The sequence below is a fragment of the Schistocerca serialis genome, chromosome 2 (genome assembly GCF_023864345.2).
Source record: "Schistocerca serialis cubense isolate TAMUIC-IGC-003099 chromosome 2, iqSchSeri2.2, whole genome shotgun sequence".
NCBI classification, from domain to species: domain Eukaryota; kingdom Metazoa; phylum Arthropoda; class Insecta; order Orthoptera; family Acrididae; genus Schistocerca; species Schistocerca serialis.
Window position 1 is genome coordinate 323,073,837 of NC_064639.1, and position 25,701 is coordinate 323,099,537.

The window sequence follows — 25,701 nt, forward strand, 5'->3', positions numbered from 1 at the left end:
TGTGTGTGTGTGTGTGTGTGTGTGTGTGTGTGTGAGTGAGAGTGAGAGAGAGAGAGAGAGAGAGAGAGAGATAGAGAGTTTACTCAAGTTTGTCAAATGATAACTCTGAAAGCTGACACGTTTTCCTTCTTTTGTGTGTATCTATGGACAACTCAATACTTCTGCTTTTTGGTGAGTGGTCTCCTTTTACCCTAAAGTATTTACAACTGTACTATAGATATATAGTAGAGGTCTTCCCAGTTACATATTGTTTTGGACTGATGTAATTGTTTTGTTGCAACCACCAGTTACATTCATCATAACAAATCCTTATGGCATCTTCAAGTGTTTAAGTGTCAAATTGTGTTGAGCAAGTACCAATCTTTGGCATGAGACAAGCTAGTACTTTCAGCTTAAGCTTTATGGATGTATGATAGTGCAAGAACTAAGGAAAACAAGTCCATCTTTTGTGATGACTCCAGTTTCCATACAAGACAGAAAGTGAACAGAAACACCTATCAGACTTGAAGCAACGAAATTCCAAGGACTTATTTGGAACACATTTACATCTACATCTGTCCTCTGAAAACCACGGTGAAGTGTATGGCACAGGGTACATCACACTGTACCAATTATTAGGATTTCTTCCTATTCCATTCACTTATGGGGTATAAGAAGAATGACTGATTGAATGCCTCCGTGCATGCAGTAATTATTCTAATCTTATCCTCATGATTCCTATGTGAGCGATACATAGAGGATTTCAGTCTATTCCTAGAGTAAATATTTATAGCCAGTTCTTGTAACTTTGTTAACAGACTTTCTTGGGATAGTTTACATCTATCTTCGAGAGTCTTCCAGTTCAGTTCACTCGATACCCGATATGATTGTACTTTTGACAATAAGTGTTGTTGTGGTAGTGAGTCAAATGTATTTCAGAAATCAAGAAATACAGCATCTACCTGATTCCTTTGATTATATGAGAAAAGTGCGAGATGGGTTTCACATGTTTGATGTTTTTGGAATCCATGCTGGCTGGCATTGAGGAGGTCATTCTGTTTAGGATACCTCATTATGTTTGAGTTCAGAATATGTTCTAAGATTCTACAACCAACTGATGTCAAGGATATTGGACAGTAGTTTTGTGGATCACTTCTACCACCCTTCTTGTACACGAGTGTGACATGCGCTTTTTTTACAAGAACTGAGCAAGGTTTTTTGTTTGAGGGATCTATGATAGATGATATGGTAGTTAGAAGAGGGGCTTAACTCGGCTGTAAATTCACTATAGAATTTGACAGGGTTTCCATCGGGTCCTGGAGCTTTGTCCAATTTTAATGATTTCAGCTGTTAATCAACATGACTGACATTAGTAATTATCTCGCTTTTTCATGATACGAGGATTAAATTGGGGCAATTCTCCTGGGTTTCTGTTTGTAAAGGGACAATTGAAAATGGAGTTAAGCATTTCAGCTTATGCTTTGCTACCCTCAATTTCAGTTCCTGTCTCATTCATTAGGGACTGGACAATGACTTTGGTGCCACTAACAGCCTTTACATACAACCAGAATTTCTTTGGGTTCTGCGAAATATTAAGATTATTTGATAACATTCTGCTATGATAGTCATTGCAGGCATCACACATTACTCTCTTGACAACCTTTCATTCAATGTATCTACAGCGCTATGCTTTGTTTTACATTTATTATGCAGTAATCTCTGTTTCTTTACAGAGATTGTATACCATGGAGGTTCCCTCTCATTATGAACTGTTCTACTGAGTACATATCTATCCAGTGCATGCTCAACTATTCTTGTAAACTTGAACCGCAGTTCCTCTGTATGCTCCTGCCCTATGCTGAGTTCCAAATTCCTCGTTAAGGTATGACAATACTGATTTTTTTATCTAGTTTACTGAACATACACATCTTTCTGCTTGCTTTAGTGTCCTTTGTACTTTGGTAATCATTGTTACCACAACTGTGTCATGTTCACTGATACTGGTTTCGATGTGGATATCCTCAAACAGCGTAGATCTTTTTGTTGCCATTACATCCAGTACACAGTATTTCCATCATGAGTAGGGTTCTTAATTATCTGTTCTAGACAGTTTTCAGAGAAGGCATTTAGTAATGCTTCACAGGATGTCTCATCATGCCCACTACTAACAAAACTGTGATTTTCCCAATTGATTGTTGGATGATTAAAAGTCTCCACCAATGATTACAGTATGATTGGGGAACTTATATACAAGCGAATTGAGGTTTTCTCTAAAGTTTTTGGTTACATCAGGAGATGAATTTGGTGGACAACAGAAGTATCCATTTATCATTTTATGCCCACTCCTGATACTGAGTCGTGCCCAAACAATTTCACATGCATCCTCAATTTATATCTCAGTGGATTTGAGTTTCTTGTCTGCTGGGACAAATAAACCACCTCCATTTCCCATTTGTATATCCTTTCAATATACACTTTCATTTTCCCCAAAAATCTCACTACTTTTTATGAGAGCTTCAAACTCTGGCATTTTGTTGTGAATGATTTGGTACTTTACCATTAAGATTTTAATACTCGCACTTGTGGGAGGCATTTCTTTTGCTCTTACACTGATACTTCTGGGTTTTCTACAGCTATTGTTATCTGGAATGGATGGAGAATTGTCCAATCTAAAAAAAACCTTGTGTGCACCTCACACACAGTCAGCTACCTGTGTCACAGCCTCTGATGTGTGGTGCACACCTGACCCATTTGGATGTAATTTTCCTTCTTTCCCTGCTGTTGTTTATTTTGTGAGATTATGCCAGCACTAACAGGGAGTTGCATCCCTGGCCGATATAACAGAGCAATATTTTGCCAACTCCAATACACTACCAGATGAAAGTAGCATTACCTTTATCCTCTCTTCTCAAAGTGTGCCAACTCCCTGTCAATCCAACTGTTGTTGAGATCCCTTGAATGCTTCGGTAAGTTCTCTCTATTTGCTCTACTAAATAAATAGCCACATTTCTCACAAACAGGGGTATATTTTGCCCAACATTTTCATTATTACTTTTCACAACACAATTAACAATTGCTATGGAAATACCACTCACTTGAGTACATTCAAACGTCTGTACATGCATACTGCAGGACCCGAGAGAAAAACCAGAAAAAAAGCAACCACTCTCTAATTTTTCATTACACTCTTGTTGGTGCGTCATTTACTTTATGGCTCTCAGATTCCGGCACTTGCTGCACCATGGCACAAATGACTCCTGGATGATCAGTGGTTGTAATGCCATTTTTACTGGTACCCTTCTTGCCAGCTCCATCACTACTCCACATTCACAGCACACAAGGAAGGAAAATACATAGTTTCCCTTTCCTACTACATTTATCCTTATTCAATTTACTCATGAACATCTCTTGTTGATGGTTTTCCAATGGTGTGTTGGGATGTTTACAAACATCCCAAAACACTACGCCATTTAGGGGCATCCTATAGTTCTCCTATGGCACAAATCTAGGAAGTCACAGTCTAACTTGTCACAGAACCTTCAAAGTCTCTGGTTCAGCCCTTCCACTTGACTCAGAATTAAAAGGCCATGATCAGTGCTGGGGGCAATGCTGCAGATTGTGAGCTTTGTTAAAACTCCATGTGCAAGGCTGGTCTTCTCAACCTTCTCTGCCAGTCACTGGAATGACCCACATATGATCTCGGAGCTCAGACGATAGGCATCATTTTTCGAATGTGTACCAAACTCAGCAGTTGGCTGCATCCTATTCCCTCAATGGTCGCTGGAATAGCCTCTTGAACATGTTGAATGGGGCCCCCAGGAATACACACTGAGTGAGTCTAGTGTCCTTTCCTGTCCCTTGCTGTGGTTTCCCCCTAAGTGGTAACACCATTCGCTGTACGTTTGAACTGCCTACAATTAATAGACCACTACTCTTTTGCATTTGCCTCCTCCTGAAAGCTGACAAAACAGGTTTCCCCAAAACAGACTGAGTCCCACTGGTTTAGTTTGAGTGAAAGACAACACCTCAAACTTGTTGTTTAGGAGGATCGGAATAACATCCTAAGTCCTCCCTGGTCCCTGTCCATCCTGTAAAGGACACCTGGATCTGCTACTGACATACCACTTTCAGTCAAGTGGACGAGTAATGACAGATCCACAGGAGAGGATAGTACTTGAGGTAGGTACCTATGGTACTGGTATTACAGGTATGACTCAGGGGATTTCTTCCAACACACCGATTCACAACAGTTGCCAACCATTTGACAGTAATTAGGGTGATTTTCCAGTTGCTTATGAATGTCAACCAACTCGTCCTGTGTTCGAGAACTGCATTCACAGTGGGGCTGCATTTAAGCTGGTGCAATGTGTTACAAGGCAGTGAACAAATAACTATAAGTCTCCATTGATTATCTTTTATTCTATTGAGCTAAGAAGCTGCTAATTCCCAATAAGAATTGAAGTGAATACACAAAATGAAATTCCTATTAAGCTAACATAAAAGCCTGTGGTAAAAAATACTAGTTTCCTAAAATGTTTTGAGGCTAGTTATAGTTTTTAACAAACATGGAAACAGAGTTAATTGATAATAAATGCAGATAATATATAGGGTTATTCCTCTGTAACAGACAACTAGATGTAACACAATATATTAGTTAGAAAATCTGTGACAGGGACTAAATCACAAATGCCAATTTACTACAAATTGCTCATAGATTATGTAAAGGACAATGGTAGCTTCCAAAAATTCCCAAAAACACATGTTTATTTGCTCTGATACACAATGAAATTCAGGAGTGACATATTCTCTGGCTGAACTGTAAATCACAAATGCTGATTTGCTATGAAATAAATTATGTATGGAAAACACTTGTATAGATTCGTAAGCGTCTGAAAATTCTCAAAAATAGCCTATTTGTAGTGTAACTGCACAATGAAATTAGAGAAGAATTGTTTTGAATGAGGATAGGCCTATGATTCTCAAAAATTTTAGAAGAGCACTATTAAGTTTAAGCCTACAATTGGCGATGCAGAAGTGACATGGAACAGAAAATATGCAACTCTAGAACTTCAAATTGACACACATATTGTGCACGCTGTCTCACACAAAGGAAAATTCTGAAGTTAACTTTGCAAATTGCTCAGATTTTCACTTAGCTGATTCTGTGCACACTTCTACACTGGCATGGCAAAGAAGAACACTGCAGCATGAGTTTCTCTTGGACAAAATCACTAAAACGTGCAGCACCAACAAAGCATGTCTTCTACCTGTTGTAGCTAACAATTTGTGACATCTCAAAACTGCTAAAATTACTGCCAACTGAAGATGATGAAAATCTACGCCACCCAAATGTCGCCAAGTTTTAATAATGCTATCCAAAGCATTACCTATGTATCTTAGCAACGGATATTAGATTACAACAATCCTTGACAGAGAAGTCCAAGACCCCACACTGAACAACCTAAATACAGGGGGAGAAGGAGAAGAGCAATATTATGATCATAACATAGGTCAATGCAGATGAAACACTACTCCATTCATGAGGAAGACTGGGTCAATGTTCTGTCAATGATGAAGTCATTAACGATGGAACACAAGCTCAGGTGGTAGAAATGAGTAAAGGAAATTGGCTCTGTCTTTAGAAAAGGAAGCAGCCCAATTTTAGTCTTTAGTGCTATTGTCTTTTGTGACATAAGGGTGAGCAAACTTTACAAACTGACTTCAATTAAGAGACTCATGTACCTCAAGCTTCAAGAAGTCTTTTAATTTCACATGACAACGATGATGATCAAGAATGCTGTATAGATGTCCAACAAAATTGTACAGCATTGTACTATCCTAACAATAGTTTCCACAGTGATCAATTTTCAAGTCAGTGTACAGTGCTTGGCAATCTCATAAGCTCAAACTGACATCACTTAATTTCTGGGGATTTATCATGAAAGATTTAGCCCAAACTGTAGAGACAAGATCACTGAACTTTAAAAAATGATGAGATACAAATTTAATGTATCCTGTTTAAGAAAAACTCTGTGAATCATCTCAATAAATTTAAGTGCAATTGCAAAATTGCAGTACCATTATTGCAGGATTTTGGATAGTTTTATAGCATTTTGGGCCATACTTTTGCAGTATTCATTATTTTGCCTGCATTTAAAAAATACATTGTAGGAAAAGCAGAAAATTATTTCTCTCAGTTATTCTTGATGCAATTCTCCTCCCTCCTGTGAGTTTTTCCATTCAACAGTTGTGCACTCATGTGCCACAAAGCTAAAACAGTGAAATGCCTTCTTTCAATTAATTTAGACACCTGGCCCCAAGTACCTCTGCTTTTTGTAGTGGAGAAGTTTTCTTATGGATCCTCTAGTTAAACATTTATGAAATGAAATATCAGTGGTTCAAGACAAAAGATGTGTTGAATACATTATTATGTATTCTGGAGTAATGAACTGCCTAGCATTGATACAGCAGAATATCGTAGGGAAAGAGGTGTAGCCACTATGCAGTATGAAGGCAAATTCTGAACATAAGAGCACTCATTCAGTACAATGATGCCATGTACTATATCTACCAAAGGGAAAACACTAGCCAGTTTGTCTCTCATAAATACTGATTGAATCAGAACCTCTCTCTCAGTACAAATGTTCTCACTCAGTATTCAGATGTGTTTGTGTTTGTGTGTGTGTGTGTGTGTGTGTGTGTGTGTGTGTGTGACACCAAATGGTGCAGTCTATGGCAGCCATTAACTTTGAGATAGAGAGACCACTTGAAGTACAATGCAGTCAGTCACCTACTTCAGACTTTGGGAGCCATGGTGGCTTTTCAAAAAGGTGAGAAGTGACACATTACTTTACTTGTATTTCAGTAAACAGATATGGCACAAACGAACTGCTTTTATTTTTAATAATCCCATGCCAAAAGAGTTATCTATTATGATTCTGGATGGGATATGGCCATTTTTTTCCTTCACACAAATTCGTTACTACATGCAGGTACATTGGTAATTCAATATTGGTAATCATAAATCATAAACAAAATCTAAAGTCTGTTTTTACAATGATATTCTACACTACAATACTGGAAAAAGATTAGCAAAATATTTTTGAGTGACTGTTCCTTACGAATCTCAGAAAAAAATGAAGTAATCGTGCTCGATTTTCTTTTCTCAAGGTTTCTCTGAATGGTTTTTGCCTCCCTTTTTTTCATTCTATCTTCTACTTTCATGCTTTGTGCACCCTCAAGCATACTATGGGCTGATTTTGCTGCCTTTAAATCATTTTAGTGCTTTTTCCAGTTTAGCTGAAGCTTGAGAGAGAAGTTCTCTTTGTGCCTCCTTGGATAACTGGTGTTCTTTTCGCCTTTCGTTCAGAGCAACAGTCTCATAGTCAGTTGAGTTTTCATGTTAATCATCTTTTTAATCTCTTCTTCAAGATGGCTTTTGGTTTTGTTCCTCTTTTGGTTTTCTTCAGATTCAAGTTTTCTTTTCCTTTCACATTCTACCTTAGAAACAGCATAACTTGCATGTGCTTGCTGTCCTTACCTTATGAGCTGTGAGTCATTGGGCACAAAAAGGAAACGAGGGTATTGTTCCAAAGTGTCCCTCATAGTCAAAGCACTGTTTGAATATATTTCAGTGATCGCTGTCTTGTCTTCTCCTAATGTGTGCTTCGAAGTGGAATACCTTCTTTCTATGTTTGCTTTTCCATGGGAAAAAGTAAGAGAAGCCTTAACAAGTTTTGAAACATTTGGATGCCTTAAATCTATGGATCATGTTTCTCTTTTTGAGATGTGCTGCTGCCAGTAAATGTCAATATTGCTGTTGTCTAATGCTAGGTCATCTTTTTCAAACTGTAGAACCTTTCATTTGTCTAATAAGTAACCTTGCCAGATATCGAAAGGCATCATTTTAGATACACTTACCACGTCACTGCAGTTTCTGCTCTTTATTCTTTCTTGAGATCTAAACACATAAAACTTTTCAATGGCACACTTGATAAGCATGTCTTTCCATCACATGTTGGCAAGCTGTGATGTAACATTTCTGGGAATTCTTTAGAAATCACGGCTTGTCATATTCTTCCAGTTTATTAAACTCTTCAGTTACCTGCCCATCAACAACTAGCTGTTTATGAGGAAGCAGATTCTCCAATGTACAGAGGTCATTATGAAGCACTTAAGAAGTACTCTCAATTTTTCTCAAAGCAGAAACCTTCAACACATGACCCAAAAAACCTTGAAGTATGGTTTCTATTTTATGCAACTTTTGAATCAAAGGCGTTTGGCTTTCAAGTGTTTGTTAACTTACTGAATAGCTCTGCAGATGAATTCATCAAATGAAGTTCTGCTTTCATTTGAGACTTTTTTTAAAGCACTCACAATGACACTGTGCAATTTGGACGGAACTGTAAGAGAATTCTTTTTTAGAAGTATATGCTTAAGAAAGTAATACTGAATACTATCCCAATGTTCCAGAACCCTGTTGGCTGAAGGTCATAAAGTAAGCCACCTTGTTGCTGTATGCCTCAAAACTTGTGATGTGGAACATCAACTTTGATTGAATTCCTTCAAATTCTTCCCAGCAAACAGGCCAACCATCAAAACAATGTTAAATATTAATCAAAAATTTCCGTGCTCCTTCACCTAAACACTCCAAAGGCTTCACACAGGCATTATGCAGTGAATGAATGTTGCAACTTTTGATGTTTATGAGTTGTTGCCTCAGGTATCCTGGCCATGACTATCTAAAAGCCTAAATGTTGGTCTGTATGATCCCAGCACAAGTCATTTATTTAGGGACAAGTTGGATTCAGAAGGTACTTTAAATAATTTCTAATGTAATGGTCCACCGTCTGCTTTGCTGATAAAGGTAGTTCTTAGGTGATGTGTTGCTATGCAACACTTACTCTCCAACCAAAATGTAATGGTTGTTCGCAATTTTTTTTTTCTTTAACATTGTAGTTTCATCAAAACTAAAGAATATAATGAACATGCTTCATGAATAAGGTCCACGAAATACAGTGCCAGTGCATCAGTTATTGGTTATCTCATTTTCTTAGATGAATGTGAAAAATGTTCAGGAAAATTATCAGGGAAAATCATTTCAAAAACATTACAAATATCATTTGGTGCACCACACAGTAATTCAAAATCACTGACTTCATTCTGCAGATCAATTCAGCAATGGTGTCACTATCCTTTGTATTTAACATCCGTATTGCTAGCGCATGTACAGGAACTTGAGGCTGTCTTTGAGCTGAAGTTCTAAATTTAACTGATGAGGTCCACACTTTATTTCACAGTTACACTTACATTTTGTTGAAAGTGAGTTGTTAAAAACTGCCTGAAAACCTTTTGTCTCAAAGTTAACAGAGCAACAAAATATTTCACTTTCACTAATTTTTTCCCCTATTCCGAGATTTTACTTTTCAAACTGACTATCTTTTTAAGTTTATTTTCAAAATTGAACAAAATGTCACAGCAGCCATTTTGTTTTTGCAGCAAAATTAGAATATTTATCAAAAATAGAAGCAGTTGCAATAGAGGAATAGTTGACACTAATAGCAGTAGTGCAAAATATTATAAAAACTCAAAAAATCAAAAAAGAATAATTTATCTCAAATTTTAGAACGCCCTTGGTTTAAATTTATCTACTTTTACCGCTGGAGCAGTACAAAAAGTTAAGTGAATCAACCTGTATATAGAAAATTGGAAGTAAAAGCAATACTTATTTTTTCCTTAGTGGCAAAAAAGGTAGAAAAAAGTGACGAAAGTTTAAAAAGCAGACTAAAGGTGAGAAAGGTGACTGGCTCCTGATCCTGAGTTTTAGGATATAATCAAGCTAACAGAAGGGACGGCTGCATAGCATCTTCTATTTATCAACATAAAGGAACATAATAGGGATAAAATTGCACTCAGAATGAAAAGAAGGTAGTAATGGAATCAGACATTCAGTCAACAAATGGGAAAAACTACAGGTAGATTAGTAGTGCAATTACAAACAATATTGCAGATGTAAATAAATCACAAACACGTTTTAGACTATGCTATTTAAGGCTGACATTTGATAATAAATATTGCCGAAGCCCTTATGTGTTATATTAACGGAATCTTCCGTCGGTTCTTGGTAGAACAACATTATATTAAATGAAAAGCACCAGTTTGCTTTTGTTCTACAATATTGTAGAACAAAAGCAAACTGGTGCTTTCCTTATGTGTTGCTAAAATTCATTTTGGCAGAAGATTAAGGTGATGACTGAAGACGATAAGCATTTGTTCCACTGAAATGTTGCAAAGTTTAAATAACAGCATCCGAAACAGAACCTATTAGATTGTGATAGTCTTTTCCGGAGAAGTCAGAGACATGACATCAAACAAGAAAATGTTGCTGAGATGTAAGAGGATGACAAAAATGTACAAGGGTAAACAGATAATATATACATCTTGACATTTGACTATAAAAGCTGAATACTGGGGAGAAAGGAAAACAGGAATAATAAGAGTTTAACATGGGCCATTACAGATAGAACAGCAGTCCATTTTTAATAAGGATTGACGTTGAATGTCCTGTCAACGACGAGGTCATTAACAAAGGAGCACAAGCTCGTACAGCAGGAAATGCAGAAGGAAATTGGCTCCATCTTTTTTCAAAGGAAACAGCCCAACATTAGTCTTTAGCAATTTAGGGACGCTACAGAAAACCTAACGGTGGGTGGCCGGGCAAAGATTTCAACCATAGTCCTCTTGAATCTGAATCCAGTGTCTTAAGCACTGCACCACCCATTCGGTTAGCTCAGTTGGAGAAAGGATGATTTAAACTTGCTCAAAAAAACCAATCCATTATTTTCCAGATGTGATTTCAGAAACTACAGATAATGTTACCCTTGAAATAGATCCTTTCTTTTTTTGGTAGATCAAAATGTGGGCACTTGCATTTTACATTCAATATTTAATTGCATACCTATAATCTTACTGACTTTAAAACAGCAGCAGATGTAATCAATCATTTGTTTAAAGATCACAGTGTATAATTTGCCACAAGACTAAGTAGTTTGCTTAATGGTCATAATGTGTAATGTGTCACAAAACCAACCTGGTGGTAACTGCTGCGAATAATACCCATGTTGTTGCTGCTGTTGCTGCTGCTGCTGTTGTTGCTGCTGCTGCTGCTGTTGTTGCTGCTGCTGTTGCTGTTGCTGCTGTTGTTGTTGTTGCTGCTGTTGTTGCTGCTGCTGCTGCTGTTGCTGCTGTTGTTGTTGTTGCTGCTGCTGTTGTTGCTGTTGCTGCTGCTGCTGTTGTTGTTGCTGCTGCTGTTGCTGATTGTATCCCCACTGGGGCTGGGATGGAAACATGCCTGGCTGACTTGGGTAGTTCATATGTTGAACCTGCGGTTGTGGCTGCTGTGGTAAATTAAACATCCAGCTGCCATAAATCTCAACAACATTTTCAATCTCTATTTATAAAGATTTATTATGTGATGCTGATAAATCATAAGAAGAGTTAGACTTCACAAAATTTAGTAAAGCAGACAAATTTGTGATAGTTACAGCAAAATTTATGATATAGCAGCAAGGGATGCAATAAAAATATTTTATAAATGGTGGTCCTTATACATCATGACAACAAAAGTCACAACCAGCCACAAGAAAAAAAAAGAGAGCAGAAAAGTATGTGGAAAGAGTGCACAAACTCACAGAAAGAGGAAAATCAATTACACCTCTTGGTTAAGAGAGAAAAAAAAGTACAAGAGCTGAAAATATGAAAAGAATCAAACAGATTTCACAGAATCTGAGAGTCCGTAACACCCATATAAGTCAAATAACATAAACAGGCAGATTTTTTCCTTTAAGTTCTAGACAAGCCTCTTGTTTGTACAAACTTATGTATGGGAACTTAAAATGTCAAATAAATTTGAAATGGTGAAGTTTGATAATAGTATTGATAATTATGCAATGAAAAGGACATTACTGAATAAACATTAATAATGGAGATATTATAGGTATTTCACATAAAGTAAGTTCCTACATTACCAACACAATTGGGATACAATCTGGAATGACTTCTGAAGATATTGCGTGATTTTCATTTTACAGATCCAGTGTCAAACCTATTTACATCACTGTGCCATTAAAAAAATTATGTTTTAAAATAAAGTTAATGCAGGTAAACTGAGAGATGTGAGCAGAAGAACAGTGTGCAGACTTGTTTTCAGGTATGCAGTTAATGAACTAATATTCATTAGGACCCGGAGTTGCCTTTCTCAATTGTTTTTCATGTTATGTTTAATTACAATATTATCTCTGCTGGCATGCTGGCCGGTATATTCAAACATTCTTGCTATGGAAATTATTGTAGTCAAACATTTCATATTAGTTTTCTTATGCTGATTCTCCTTTTTTTTTTGTTTTCGCATTTGCCACACAACAGGGAGTCATTTATTGATAAGTGTTGCTCTGCCTCCTGTCAAAAACTTTGCTGTTCATTGCTATGTAGAATGCATGGAGCAACGATCAACACATCTGATGAAACATACTGTCAGATTAAAACTGTTTTCTGGGCCATGGCCTAGAGTTAAAACCTTACCTTTCACAGGCAATACTCTTATCAACTCAGTGTGCAGACACAGACCAATAGGCCCCCCACCTCTTATTTACAGTTTTTCTTCAGCCAAGCGCAGATGCAAGGCCAGGTTGTGAATCATGCTTGGAAAGCTATTTGTAAGACCATTACCTATGAAAGAAAATGTTGCGGGTTTGAGTTCAAGCGCATCAAACACTTTTAATATGCCAGGGAGTTTCTAAACAATGTACAGTCCACTGCAGAGTGAAACACTCATTCTGGTAAATTCAATGATGTTTGTCAATCTGAAATTGCACTATTCAAATAATCACAGGGAGAACCTCATAAAATAATAATATGTTATTGGCCAAATGTCAAGAATGGAAAAAACTATAATAGTAATGCAAATTTTTTTTACTATAAAGGACACACTGCTCAATTTTTTTATCTTACCATTTGTGTTGTCAAAAGGCAATCACAGACCTTTGTTCTTACTCATTCTGTAATACTTTATGTACAAATGAATGTTAGTTAATTTCACTCGAATGACTTGAGTGTGAATTCAAGTTTTCATCAAGCTGAAAATATTTGGGAAGGAGAGTGGTAGGTACAACATTAATTGTGTAATTATACCAACAAAAATAACCAACTTTTGAAAATATAATATAATTTGGTACATAAAAAAACATACTCATGAAATGGCGGAAGGAGAAAACACGTACAAAAGTTATGGAAATTTACACGCTTTCAGAGACAGTGGTTCCTCCTTCCGGCACAAGAATTGAAAGGGAAGGAAGAGGAATGAAGCGAAAGACTGGTCAGTTTAACAAATGAGGAAAGTTATGGAAAAGCTGTGCAGAACCCCAGGTCAGGGAAGACTTACTGGATGGGATGTGAAGGAAAGACTCACCGTTCCTTCTCATCCCATATGGTAATCTTCCCCTGACCTGGGGTTCCGGGCAACTTTTCTGTAATTCTCTCCATTTCCTAAATCTTGTCAGTCCTTTTCCTTCACCCCCCTTCCTTCGCCTTAAACTCTTCTGCCAGAAGAAGCAGCCATTGGCTCTGAAAGCTAACTCACGTACATAACTTTTATATGTCTTTTCTCCTGCTGCTGCTTGGTGAGTAGATGTTTTTATCTATCCAATTAATTATTCACAGACAGGCACAACAGAGGCAGTGTTAATGTCTGTGTGATATGCATTCCTGTGAATATGTGTGTGTATGTTGTCCAATTCAGAAGAAGGGCTTTGGGCTGATAGCTTACTTTTTTTTACCAGTATTTTTATTGTGCCTGTCTACAACTCAATATCTCCGCTATAAGGTGAGCAGCAGTCTATCATTTTCATAATATCATCATTATTCCTTCCTGCAGTCAATTAATTATTCATTGTAACAGCAACTGCACCTAAATTTAACTGTCGTTTGTGACGCGGAGTACTGCATTTTATTTTTCTAACAGACACCCAATTTTCTGGGAACTTAATATTTTTTTTCTTATTTGTTGCCAAGATAAGACATAAATTTGTTGCTTACCACCTCACATCAGTGATATTTTTAGCATAATTTCTTGCAACTATCCGAACTTTTATCTCATTTGTATAAATGTGTCATAACATATATTTTCTTAAGTGCACACATGCAACATTGCAGAAATGGAAATTTTTGGACTGTGTTTTCAACTAAGTGTTGCAAAATCTATAACTCATTAGAAAAGATATTTAATCAAGCATTATTAAGTGATGAAAGTATTATGTTGTCAACAATTCACATGTGACCAATCCTAGATTTTTTCCATACTTTTATTGTTATGTAGTTAAGTCTCTGAACATACTTCTGGGAAATACACAACAGAAAAAGGGACTTGACTATGATTGTTGGATGGAGCAGATGTCAGGAAACAGCATGAGATTAACTTCATGTGGTGTAAGACAAAAAGAATTAAACAAGAATTTAATTGATCACAAAACAGCTACCATAGTTAAATGTTAATTATCTCAAGATCTGATATAGCCTTGAATCTCTCAAACTTAACTTTTTGTGCACTGAATCAATCCAATGAATACACATAAATTTCATATTTTTGATTATCCAGTTTCATATGGAAGTTGTTTCAAACAATATGACTTAATATGTGCATATTAATGATATGAAGAAAATTTTTTGGCTTTTTAGTAAAGCACATAGAACCTAAGAATTATGGTTGCAATATATTTTTTTCTATTCTAGATTTGAAACACAGCTGGCAATGAATATTCTACTTATTTTTTAATATAGAAATAAAAATGCTTTGTTAAGGAGATTAGCCAATTTTCTTATGTACCTGACACAATATAGCATAAATGTGTTTTAGAAGTGGAGTGAGTGTCTCATGTTGGTGAATTATTTATGGAAGTACTGAGAGCATACAGGGTATGATAATTACTAATTAGTGACTGGACATTGCTGAATGCATTATTCTGTTAACAGTTCAACATTTTATGCCACAAAAGTGACAATGTTCATGCATGCAATACATTGCTAATAAACATCTCATTCAATCATTTATTGTTTACAGCATCTGTGTATTGAATTCTGTAAAGTCTAAAACATGTTTCTTTTTTTAACGGTTTGAATGTTGGTTCTTTTTAAGATATGAATCAAAGAGGGCTGGATGTGTTCTCAGAGAACAATCAGACACGTGATTTATAAATGAGTACATAAAGCATCAACAGTGTTTGCTGGAAGACTGTGATAAAGAAGTTTTTGACCAATTGTATCCATACATGTTTGGCTGTGTTCACAAGGTATGAACCGATGCCCTTTATTCTCCAAATGAAGTTAGTACATTCCTCCTCACACACTGCTGCAAACAGTGCTGCTGAAATATGGCATGTGGCAATTCCTGAAGTAGGAAATCATCCAAAAGACATACAATTTGTCCCTTAAGACATCACTGATTGTGTTCATATGCTCATTGCAAACCTGTACTATGGTCACATAGTGTGGTCCTGTGCTTACTGCACACATGACTTTTTTTACTCAATCAGTTCCACACATGTGTCAATGTTGTAGCGGCATGTCCCTTACAAGGTGAAATGTCCTTGCTATGACAGAAATTTCCCAGAAACTAATCACTCTGCTTTGTTCGAACTCACTTGCCTGCTAATATTGCACTATTTGACATCAAGAGGCATACTGATACTTGCTTCCAAGCATTTCATACCTCTTCATTCACTGTACATGAAATAACATTATCCTTTCTGGTCTCAAAAGAGATGACACTGCAGTACATTTAAGTATGAAATTTCTTTGCAGTCTTATTGACTTCCTGTTAGTACAATATTTTACACATTCCCTGAACTTGTATTTATTCAGGCCATTCTTTCTGGAGTACGCAATTTTGATTTCAAATTTTTTAAATGTATTTCAATATACCTCATAATACAAATAAACACACTGGTTATTTGAGCTCTAAAATACCATTGAGAAAACAATAATGGAAATCTGAATTGCTCAGTCTTAAAGAATAAACTATTGCCTATTATGCAGCTTAGCAAAAAAGAAAAAAAAAACTGGAAGATACAATGTATTGGAGTTTAAGTTTTGTATGATTTTTGTTGAACTAATAATGAAACAATAAATCACATACATGGCCACTTATGGAAACAATTAACAAATATAAGAAGGCTAACCCTGACAGAATACTTAATGAACAAACTGATTTTGTATCTAATGCATATTTTGGCATATTTGATAGCATATTGATGAAGTACCCAACTCTCCTCTTGACTTCAGAGTCATAACGAGCAAGTAATTAAACTTACATATCCACCAACGGTATCTGTTTCTAGGTTGATTTTAGTGTGTATTTCATTGATTACTGTGGGACACTGTAAGACAATGGTTGTATGACTACAGCTTTCTAAAAATGTAGCTTTTTGTAATTTATGTTTAGTGAGTTTCTAGATTATTCATGTGAATCTCATCCTGTCAGATTTTATACATCTTATTGTTTTTAGTCAATCTATTTTCTTTATATTTGTGTCTAAAATTGACTGATAAGCCAAAACACACCTGCTTAATAGCTTGTCTCTCTCTCTCTCTCTCTGAAACAAAATACATCACTAATTCTGCATATCAGGATATCAGGGATCCTATAGTTTGTTGGTAGGTTTGTGGAGGTATGTGGCATTAGATGTCTATGTGCAGGTCATGTAATTCATGTAAATAATGGGCTGCTGATTTGTGTATGCGGTGATGGTGCCTGACAGCAACATAGATGGGTTCCATAGGATTACATCAGGCAAATTTGGTCACCGAGACTTCAACATGAGTTCACTATAATGCACCTTAAATCAATGTAGCATGTTCTGGCTCCGAGATGTGGACAATTATACTGCTGAAAGATGACACTGCCGTCGGGAAGACATCATGCGTGAAGGGATGCAGGTGATTTGCAGCTGTCAGAATGTCTTTGATCACTACCACAGTTCCCATGCAAGCACAGGAGTATGTCTCTCATAGCATAGTACTACTCCCACGCCCATGGTGCACTGCACATTCCGAGCCACCGTTCACCTGATGATGGAATTTGTGGAGACAATTAGTGAGCAACCTAGTGTAGCAACATGTTTACATTGATGGTTGAATCCTGATTGTCCCATGTCCACTTCAATCGTAATTGACGATGCCACTGGGTCAATATATGAATTTGTTGGCAGAGATGCCACAGATCACCATCTATCCTACTTTATGGAGCAGGTAAGTCTCCGAACCCCACATTCTGTGAAGAGTTGTGGGCATCCCACTATTTAGCACTTGGTGGTAGTTTCACTGTCCACCTACCTCTTTCTGTAGATGCTTACGACAGTAGTACATGAACATTCACCCAACTTCACCATTTACGAGATACTCGTTCACAAGCTCTATGTAATAATGATCTGCCCTTTGTCAAAATCTCTTACATCAATGGATTTCCCATTTGCAGCCCCTATCTTCACCACAGTGGTTTTCCATCCACGTCTACACTGCTTACATACTTCTGTTACCGCATCGCATGCTTGCAATGTCACCAAGTGGCATCCAACGTCACAGTGGGCAGTGTTTTGTGTGTATCATGTGAACTAATGCATACAACAGACAAACTTTAATAACTGTTAGCATATGAGCATTTGCCTTTTCAACTAATAGTCTGTCTATGTCATTAAGGAGAACGATATTTAATAGACTGTGATGTGCGGCAAATATCAGGTGATTATATATTGCCCTTTGTATACACTTCACCTATATTTTTTGTTTCATGCTACAGTTCTGTTAAGCAGAGTGTAAACATATCAAACCTCTAATACAATTTTGCAAAGGCATAGTTTATGAGTTTGCATTTTATAGCTGTTTATTTAGTTATTATTGGAACTCCAGTCCACAGTTGATGTAAACAATTGGCATGTAGGGCATTCGTGCTAAATATAAGTTCTGTTGACAGTAGCCTCTCCATGCCATCTTGCATTCATGATATAGATAATTCATATTACTTTTTGCCAAAAGATAGACTCTCTTACTGTGCTAGTCCTACATGAAATCTTGGCCCATGATTAGCTGCTACATTGTCAAAATAAATCTTTTTTTTTTTTTAAATTGTGCTCATATTGTATTAAAATTGTTGCTTCAAATTGGCTTTAATTAAACCACTGATTTAAATACTGTAGTGTTATACTTTAACAGTCTGTTTTACAGTACTTGTTAATTCTATTCAATAAAGACTCTTTCCTCTTTCCAATTTTTTTTATATTATAATATGCTAGCATTCTGGTTAGCACATTTGTAGAAGGTTTTATTGACTCTTATTGAAACTGTTTCAAGCATCTATTTACTCCATAAATGGCTAATGTATATTTCATGTAACCTGGACGAGCAATGGTGCGTTGTGCTGCAGACATGTCAATCATTGCTGCATGTCAATCTGCTAAGTTTATACAAATTCAACATGTTTGTTAGAGTAATGTATGTGGTGCAGATAATTTTACATAAAATAATTAAACTTATTTGGCTTATTACTTTGACTGTACTGTATTTACATATGTTGACTAGATGTGATCAAAAAATTATTTGTACTTGGGTGTGTGAAGGAGTTATATACCCATAATTTGATTTTTGATATCCCTACTTGCAAATCTGATGCACTTTTTATGGCAAGATGCCCCCACCTTACTGTTTTGTGGGTCTGGAGATAGTCATTATAGACCAAAATTAATAACCTGATGTATAACTGGAATAATTGTAAAAATATCCATGTGGTCCATTCCATTGTCATACAGTACATAAATTTATACACAGAATGTGCGCCTACTGCCAATCTAGCCTGTGGAGCTCTAATACAACCTATCACTCAGGTTCTCAGTTATTTAGGGGGAGGCAGAAGGGTGTAAGAGGAAGGGAAATATGACAGGCAATGTGAGGGATGGATAGGTAGTGCTGTGGGTGATACAAAAAAATCAAGGACGACACTGTAACTTGTATTATTGAATAACAAACATTATGCATGCTAAAAGTACAGCACTAACCTGAACTGGCTGCTGAATTGCTCCCATAACAGGTTGTCCTGGCCCAACTTTAGCACGTCTCCGATTGCGCTGTGCCTTCGGTCGTTTGCCTCCAGTTCCCCGCGGTGACTGGTCCGCCGAATTTGGTGTGTCTGCCTTGCCCTCATCCTTCAACTGGGTGCAGTACACACATGAACACTACACTTCAGGATTAGAATGAGTTCGCCCACACGGAAGCACACTACGCATTTCACACTGGTGCAGAGAGAGGAGCACAACACAAAAGCAGCTGCCTGAGCAAATGTTTAGCAGGAAATATTTAGATGACATCAAGAAGATAAGAAATATGTATCTCAAACACAAGTAGCTCTTCTAGAATGCAAAATGAAAAAGACACCAAATAAAGCCCGTACACTACTCCAAATTCAGGACAAGCCGTATGGGCAACACAGAAAACTTAAATGTGAAAGTCTTTTACAATAACAATCAAACAATAAAATAAGGAATTGAAAGCATACATGCTGCACAAAATTCAAATGAATAACACAAAGAAAAAACACTCACAGAATTTGTTTCACTATTTGGCAGATAAAGCAATAACTAGAACATTAGATGGAACACACACACACACACACACACACACACACACACACACACACACACATGAATGGATTGTACAAATATAAATGAAATACATATAATTATCAACGTGATGCATATTGTGTTAAATAACAGTTTTGTTCATTTCTTATTTTTTTTAAACAACCACCTCAACACATATAGGCAAAATGGAAATTGAACATTGATTTTATTAAAGTTAAGACCATATGCGTCCCTAGGCCTGCAAACATTTCACCTCAAAGTAACATTTCCCAATCTAGTTTCAATATTCTCTATTCACTAATTGTATGCAATAAACAGCTGTTACATAATGAGCTCTCACATCAGTATAACAACTTCAGAGCCTCTGCTAGCCATTTGGATGATGATAGCAAAATATCACTGGAGAATAAAGGAGAACTGAGAGAGATTACATCAGAAATTCTCCAACTCACCAGATTATGACTATAAGCCTTATATCATATGAGAGACTAACAAAAAATTTTTTGACACACAAGAATTACTGTAATGAATGAAAGTTTTCATAATATCACAGAAGCTGTTGATCAGACCACAAAAGAGCATTCAAAGCAAACTACTGTCACTGTCAGTGTGATGACCAAAGGGAGCAGTGGGGGCCTAAATTACACACATTAACAGGTTTACAACAGCTCCTTCTCAATGGATTCTCCATTTTTCACAATATTTGACATTGTAAGAGGTTGTGACATATTCCAATGTGGCAAACTGTCACCTGAAGAAATCTTCCTTAATTTTTTCAACTTAATAAAAAGATACAGGGCAATATCTTGAAGATATTTTTGTTCTCATACTTAAATCTACAAAATCCTAAATGATCTGAGAATCTACTGAATTAACTGTCTCAACAGCTGCATAGGGAAGATCTACACTCAATTTCAGACTGGATTTAGGAGGTGTCAATCACCTGAATTGGTGAAGACCTGTCTAATTGTGTGGAGATTTGAACCATATTCAATCTGAATATACGTTGATTGTTGTCACTCAGATAAGTATGAAGAAATTCAGGTTTAATGATAATGAAAATGGAATAGCACATGCATATGATCAAAGAGGAACAATAATTATGAAGTTAACATACTAAATAGCAACTATGTGCCAGCCTAGCTGTGTGCAGAACAACCATCAGTTTAATGGCAACAGCAACTCATCATTGCACTGGCTGCACAAGATGATGTGGAACCATCCTGATTGATGAGCACATAAAGACAACAAAAAAGTAATGAAGGGTGACTGGATCTAATGCACTGCCAGACAGTCATAAAACATCATGTCCATGGAGAGATCAAATGAATGAAACATTTCCCAACTGATAAAATTGTATGTTGTTTTGCGCAATTTGTGTTGTTAACAAGTTGTATGAAAAAGTAGAAGTGCTCATCATATAACAGCAAGTACTTGTATTATTTGTCTGTCAGCAACAACAGAAGACATATAAGAGTTACCATGCTATCTTATTTAAATATTTCCCATGTGAGGAAAAATGAAATTCCTCCCTGCTTGGTGAAATCAGGTGTATTGCCCAGCCCAAGCATAGGGTCTGAAATCCTCATAGTCCTGTGCAACAACAAAGTATTCCATTTTATGGATTGACTAGCCTGCTCTCCCTCCAATTTCACAAATACCTCTACTTTAACTATCCGCAATATATAATTCAAACCAATATCAGACGATATCCTTGCAGATTCAGCCATTTACAGTTGATTCAACCATTTAATGTTGATTCAGGTTGCTACTGGGCTTCCTGATTTTGCTGTATTTCATGAGTTCCTAAAAAAACTGTTGGTGGTAGTTGACAATTAATCCATAAAAATACAATATAACTAGAAGGCAGAAACTTACTGGTTTTTCCTGTGGTGGTTCCAAGTCTTCGGGTGGCAGAGGTGGAGCATCAAGATAATACGATACTGGCCAAGCAATAGCATGTGTATGATATTTAAGAAGACGATGTGTATCTTCATACAACAATGGTTTCCTTTCCATGCGCACTGCACCAAACCAAGCCCAAGATAAAGGAGCAGGATTTTTATGGCCTTCAAGAAGATCCCACGGGTTGACACGTTGTTTCTCAGCCACTTGAAGTCCCTGTGGAACCATTTTGCATAGTATACATGTATTAGAACAATTCCATTATATAAACTATATATTTCTTATATATGATTTATATTTCACTGGAAACAAATATTTGGAAGAACAGTTATTTTCAAAAGATAAAGATCTGACATCTTCCAACATTTGGTTTCTATGTTACCATTTTGGCAATTTGTACACTTAACAAAACAAAAATTTGCCAGACAAAGTAGCAGTCCTAAACACTGATATGGGTAAAATCCAGCATTCATTTTTTTCCTTTTAGTTTGTATTGAAGAAATACAAAAGTGGTAACATTACTTGAATATTATGCAAAAATGCTCAGGTTAATATCTGAGACCTGCATTCAGAAGACAAAAGTGTATTGGTAGATGGAATACACAGACATTATCTACAGAAACAATTTATATCAACAGAGTAGATGGAACAGGTGTTATTGTCACTGGTGGATTCTAAAGCTGAATGCTTAACATTGAAAGTGATGCCCTTCCACACAGCTGACAATAAATCTGAATATACTCTGAGTTTGTCCAGGAATTGTAGGTTGCAGCCATTTGTATTGGAAGCTCTTGTCTTCTTCACGTTTTTTGTAGCTATATCCAACAATGCCCTTGTATACAGGAGCAGCAGTAAAAACATCTAAGTTCGGTGTTCGGACCAGTCACGTTGAAATAATATTTTACACCATATTTCTTTTCTACATGTTAAATGAAAGTGAGTGCTTAACGGAAGGACAATTATAATTAATTTCGCTTTATGAAATGTTGGCGAGAGGCAATTTTATCCAAAAATATTTTCACAGTGAAGTTCTTGAAGGCATTCAGTTCTCATATACCTTATCTTCCAGAGATCTCCCAGATCTTATCTCCCAGGTAGCTGATGTCACTTGATCACTTGTGTAGTACATGGGTATTCTCTGGCACTGTAATGACAATCTTTGGCCATAAATGTGAGTCAGTACTCATTTTTAACTTGGGCATAACATGCATTATTGTTTTCCATGTAAAATGTCAACAATAAAACAAATATCAGCCAGTAAAAAAAAAACTGTAAAGCTGGCCACGGTGGCAGCACTGTCATGTTTACACCCAAGAAACAGAAGTGTGTGTGTGTGTGTGTGTGGGGGGGAGGGGGGGGGGGGGAACCAGTGTATACAACAGTAATTCTTACAATTCAAGTGCTATCATACACTATTTCACATTGCACAGCATAATATTTAAAAACCAACTAGCACTTTCATTTGAGAATACTTCTTGTACACTGTCACTACAACTAATAACCTATGAAATATTGGTACTGTGCACTTTGTTTGTTATATTTTTGGGCATATACTGGAACCTCATTCCATTCAGTATTATGTCCCTATTGCGCGTGCTGTCTCTCCTTTCACACCAAAAAGCCCCTCACATACAGCATGGTCACTCATCGATGGTTTATCTCCAGTGATGAGAATCCCTTGCCTACTTTGCTGTAGGTTTCATGAGCGCCTTCACATAGAAACACTATCCCCAAACTTAGCAAGCAAACAGATTTCCCTTGCCATCTCTTCACACATGCCTAATCTTCTGACCACGCCTTTTATCATTCCCTAAAATGAGGGATATCCTACCCAAGATCCTTCCCACACTTCCTAAAGTGACATTCTGTTGACCACTCAACCTATGCAACATCCTGGTTCATCCTGATGTCACTTCCACTTCCAATCCCTTGCCACAAGGGTCATATACCTGTAGAAGACCCATGCGCTAGACCTGACCAATACAACCACACAGGACTTCCTACTCCAGTTCTGTCACAGGTTAACACTAGCCTTTAGAGGCAGGGCCACCAGTTACAGCAGCCATGTCATATACCAACTCTTCTGCACACTGCACAGCTTTTTATTTTGGTATGACGATCAACCAGTTGTCCACCAAAATGAATGTCCACCACCAACCTGTGGACAAGAACAAAGCTGACCATCATGAAACAACATGCAGCTGAGAACATGCTTGTGTTCAGTGCCACCTGGATCCTTCACTCCAGCACCAGCTTTTCTGAACTAAATAGGTGGGAGTTATCCTTGGATCACATGCTTGGCTTCTGCATCCCTCCTGGCCTCAGTCTCCACTAACCCATTGTCCCCACACACTCTAATCACCAGTTTCCCCTGCCTCTGTTCTTTCACCCTCTCCAAAACCCAATGACTCCTTTCATCCCTCTTGTGTGCCGCACCTCACCGGCTCACATGCCTAGCCCGTCCACCTGCCATCCCTAGGCAGCAAAGCTGCCTCCCTTATAGCCACTAGGTACCTGTTTGCTACCCCTCCTCTTGCTTCTCACCTTCTCCCTCTATCCACCCTACTCAATAAGACCCCCATCCCAGTCCGCCTGCCCAATTGCAATCACAGTATTCGAATAGTAATCCTGGTATTGTCTATCCAGCTGGCACAGTATGTGTGGTGTGTGTGTGTGTGTGTGTGTGTGTGTGTGTAGGGGGGGTGCACACTCTGACAATTTGACATTTCTGCTATTCAGTTAGTGGTCTCCTTTACTCCTAAAGTATTTACTAAGTGATATGACAGGTATTCAACTGTATTTCATTCATACATATGTAGTTTGAAAGCTACCTTGTTGCTGTCAACAAGAGCCTCTAAGGTGGACATCAAAATAGAAATCTCCCCTTGTGAAGTTTTGTGTCTTATATGAGAAGCCCTGCAGGACTATCACAAAAATGTAGAAAAATGTACAAGAGCAGACATTTTAAGAAACTGAAGTACCAAACAAGTTATGCAATGTTTTTCTGTAATCACAAACTGAATGTTGACAAAAACATAAACTGAAAATTTTATCAGCTTATGCAGAAACAAAAAAAGTGTAGTATCCTACTGCTTTATGACTTTTGGGCAAAATTGTTTTGCACTTTCTTTTGCTTGAATAAACATTTGCTGTAAGCTAATAGTGATGCACCATGCAACTCATTTGAATATTTTATTCAGTTTAAATTCCAACATTGGATTACACAAAACTTACTGGCAAACGGAATCTTTGCCTTTTGCAGACAATGCTCTGACAAATGAGTTATTCAGGCACCACACACCACCCACCCTCACTGCTTTACTTATGCAAAAACCTCCTTCCTTTCTTCAAAAATATTTGAGAGTTGTGCATGGACAGCTCCTTCAGTACAGTTACTTGCTCGGGAAAGGCAAAAGGTTCTGAGTTGAAGTACCAGTCCACAACACAGTTTTAATCTGCCAGGAGGTTCCAAACTGGTGCACACTCCATTGTAGAGTAAAAATTCATTCTTGAAACTCCCCTAGACTGTGAAAAAGCCAGTTTTCCACAGTACCCTTTCTTCCAGGAATGCAAGCTATGCAAAGTATGCAGAACTGTGAAGTTTGGGAGTGTAGGTGAGGTGTCATCCAAACAACGAGCTGCCAAAGCAAGATTGGCACCTCGCGATGAAACCACAGAAAATGATAGTCGCTGCATGCCACACCGACAAATGAGCAACGCCAGCATTGCCACACCCCCCAGAGCTTCGCTATGCCACCGCAATCAATGTTCTATTTACGGCTGAGCACAGGAATGCTCAGCCCAGTTTTTAGTCACTGTTCAAGATTACAGCATCATCTTAGATTAGGCCACCAGTGTGTTCTATGTCTTAGGAAGAACTATTCGTGAATGTAAGGTTGTGTTTCTGTGTTGTAGTTTCTGCTCAGTCTCCTCTTAGAGCAAAGTATATAACCCATCATTTTACCAGTGAGAATATTTTCGTCTGGCACAAAGAAAGGCTATGACACTGCTCGTACCATAAGTCTTCACCTGCTGTTTATTGAGTGCGCATCATACATGTGCTTTAACTGCCTGGTGTTGCCTTCACTCTGTTCTTAATATCTGTGTAACATATCAAGTGGTTAACTACGTCTGAGCT

The 25,701-nt window shown here is 37.3% G+C and overlaps 1 protein-coding gene across 1 annotated transcript in view; it reads right to left on the reverse strand.

The window, feature by feature from the left end:
- The window catches only part of LOC126457128 (mediator of RNA polymerase II transcription subunit 12), a 372,135-nt gene that overhangs the window by 58,277 nt on the left and 288,157 nt on the right, over positions 1 to 25,701 (reverse strand). Inside the window, exons 33-35 of the mRNA XM_050093187.1 lie at positions 21,537 to 21,779; positions 19,077 to 19,229; positions 11,069 to 11,375 (exon numbers count right to left, since the gene is read on the reverse strand). Of these exons, the coding sequence (XP_049949144.1) occupies positions 11,069 to 11,375; positions 19,077 to 19,229; positions 21,537 to 21,779 (703 nt within the window). The remainder of the gene's footprint in view (positions 1 to 11,068; positions 11,376 to 19,076; positions 19,230 to 21,536; positions 21,780 to 25,701) is intronic.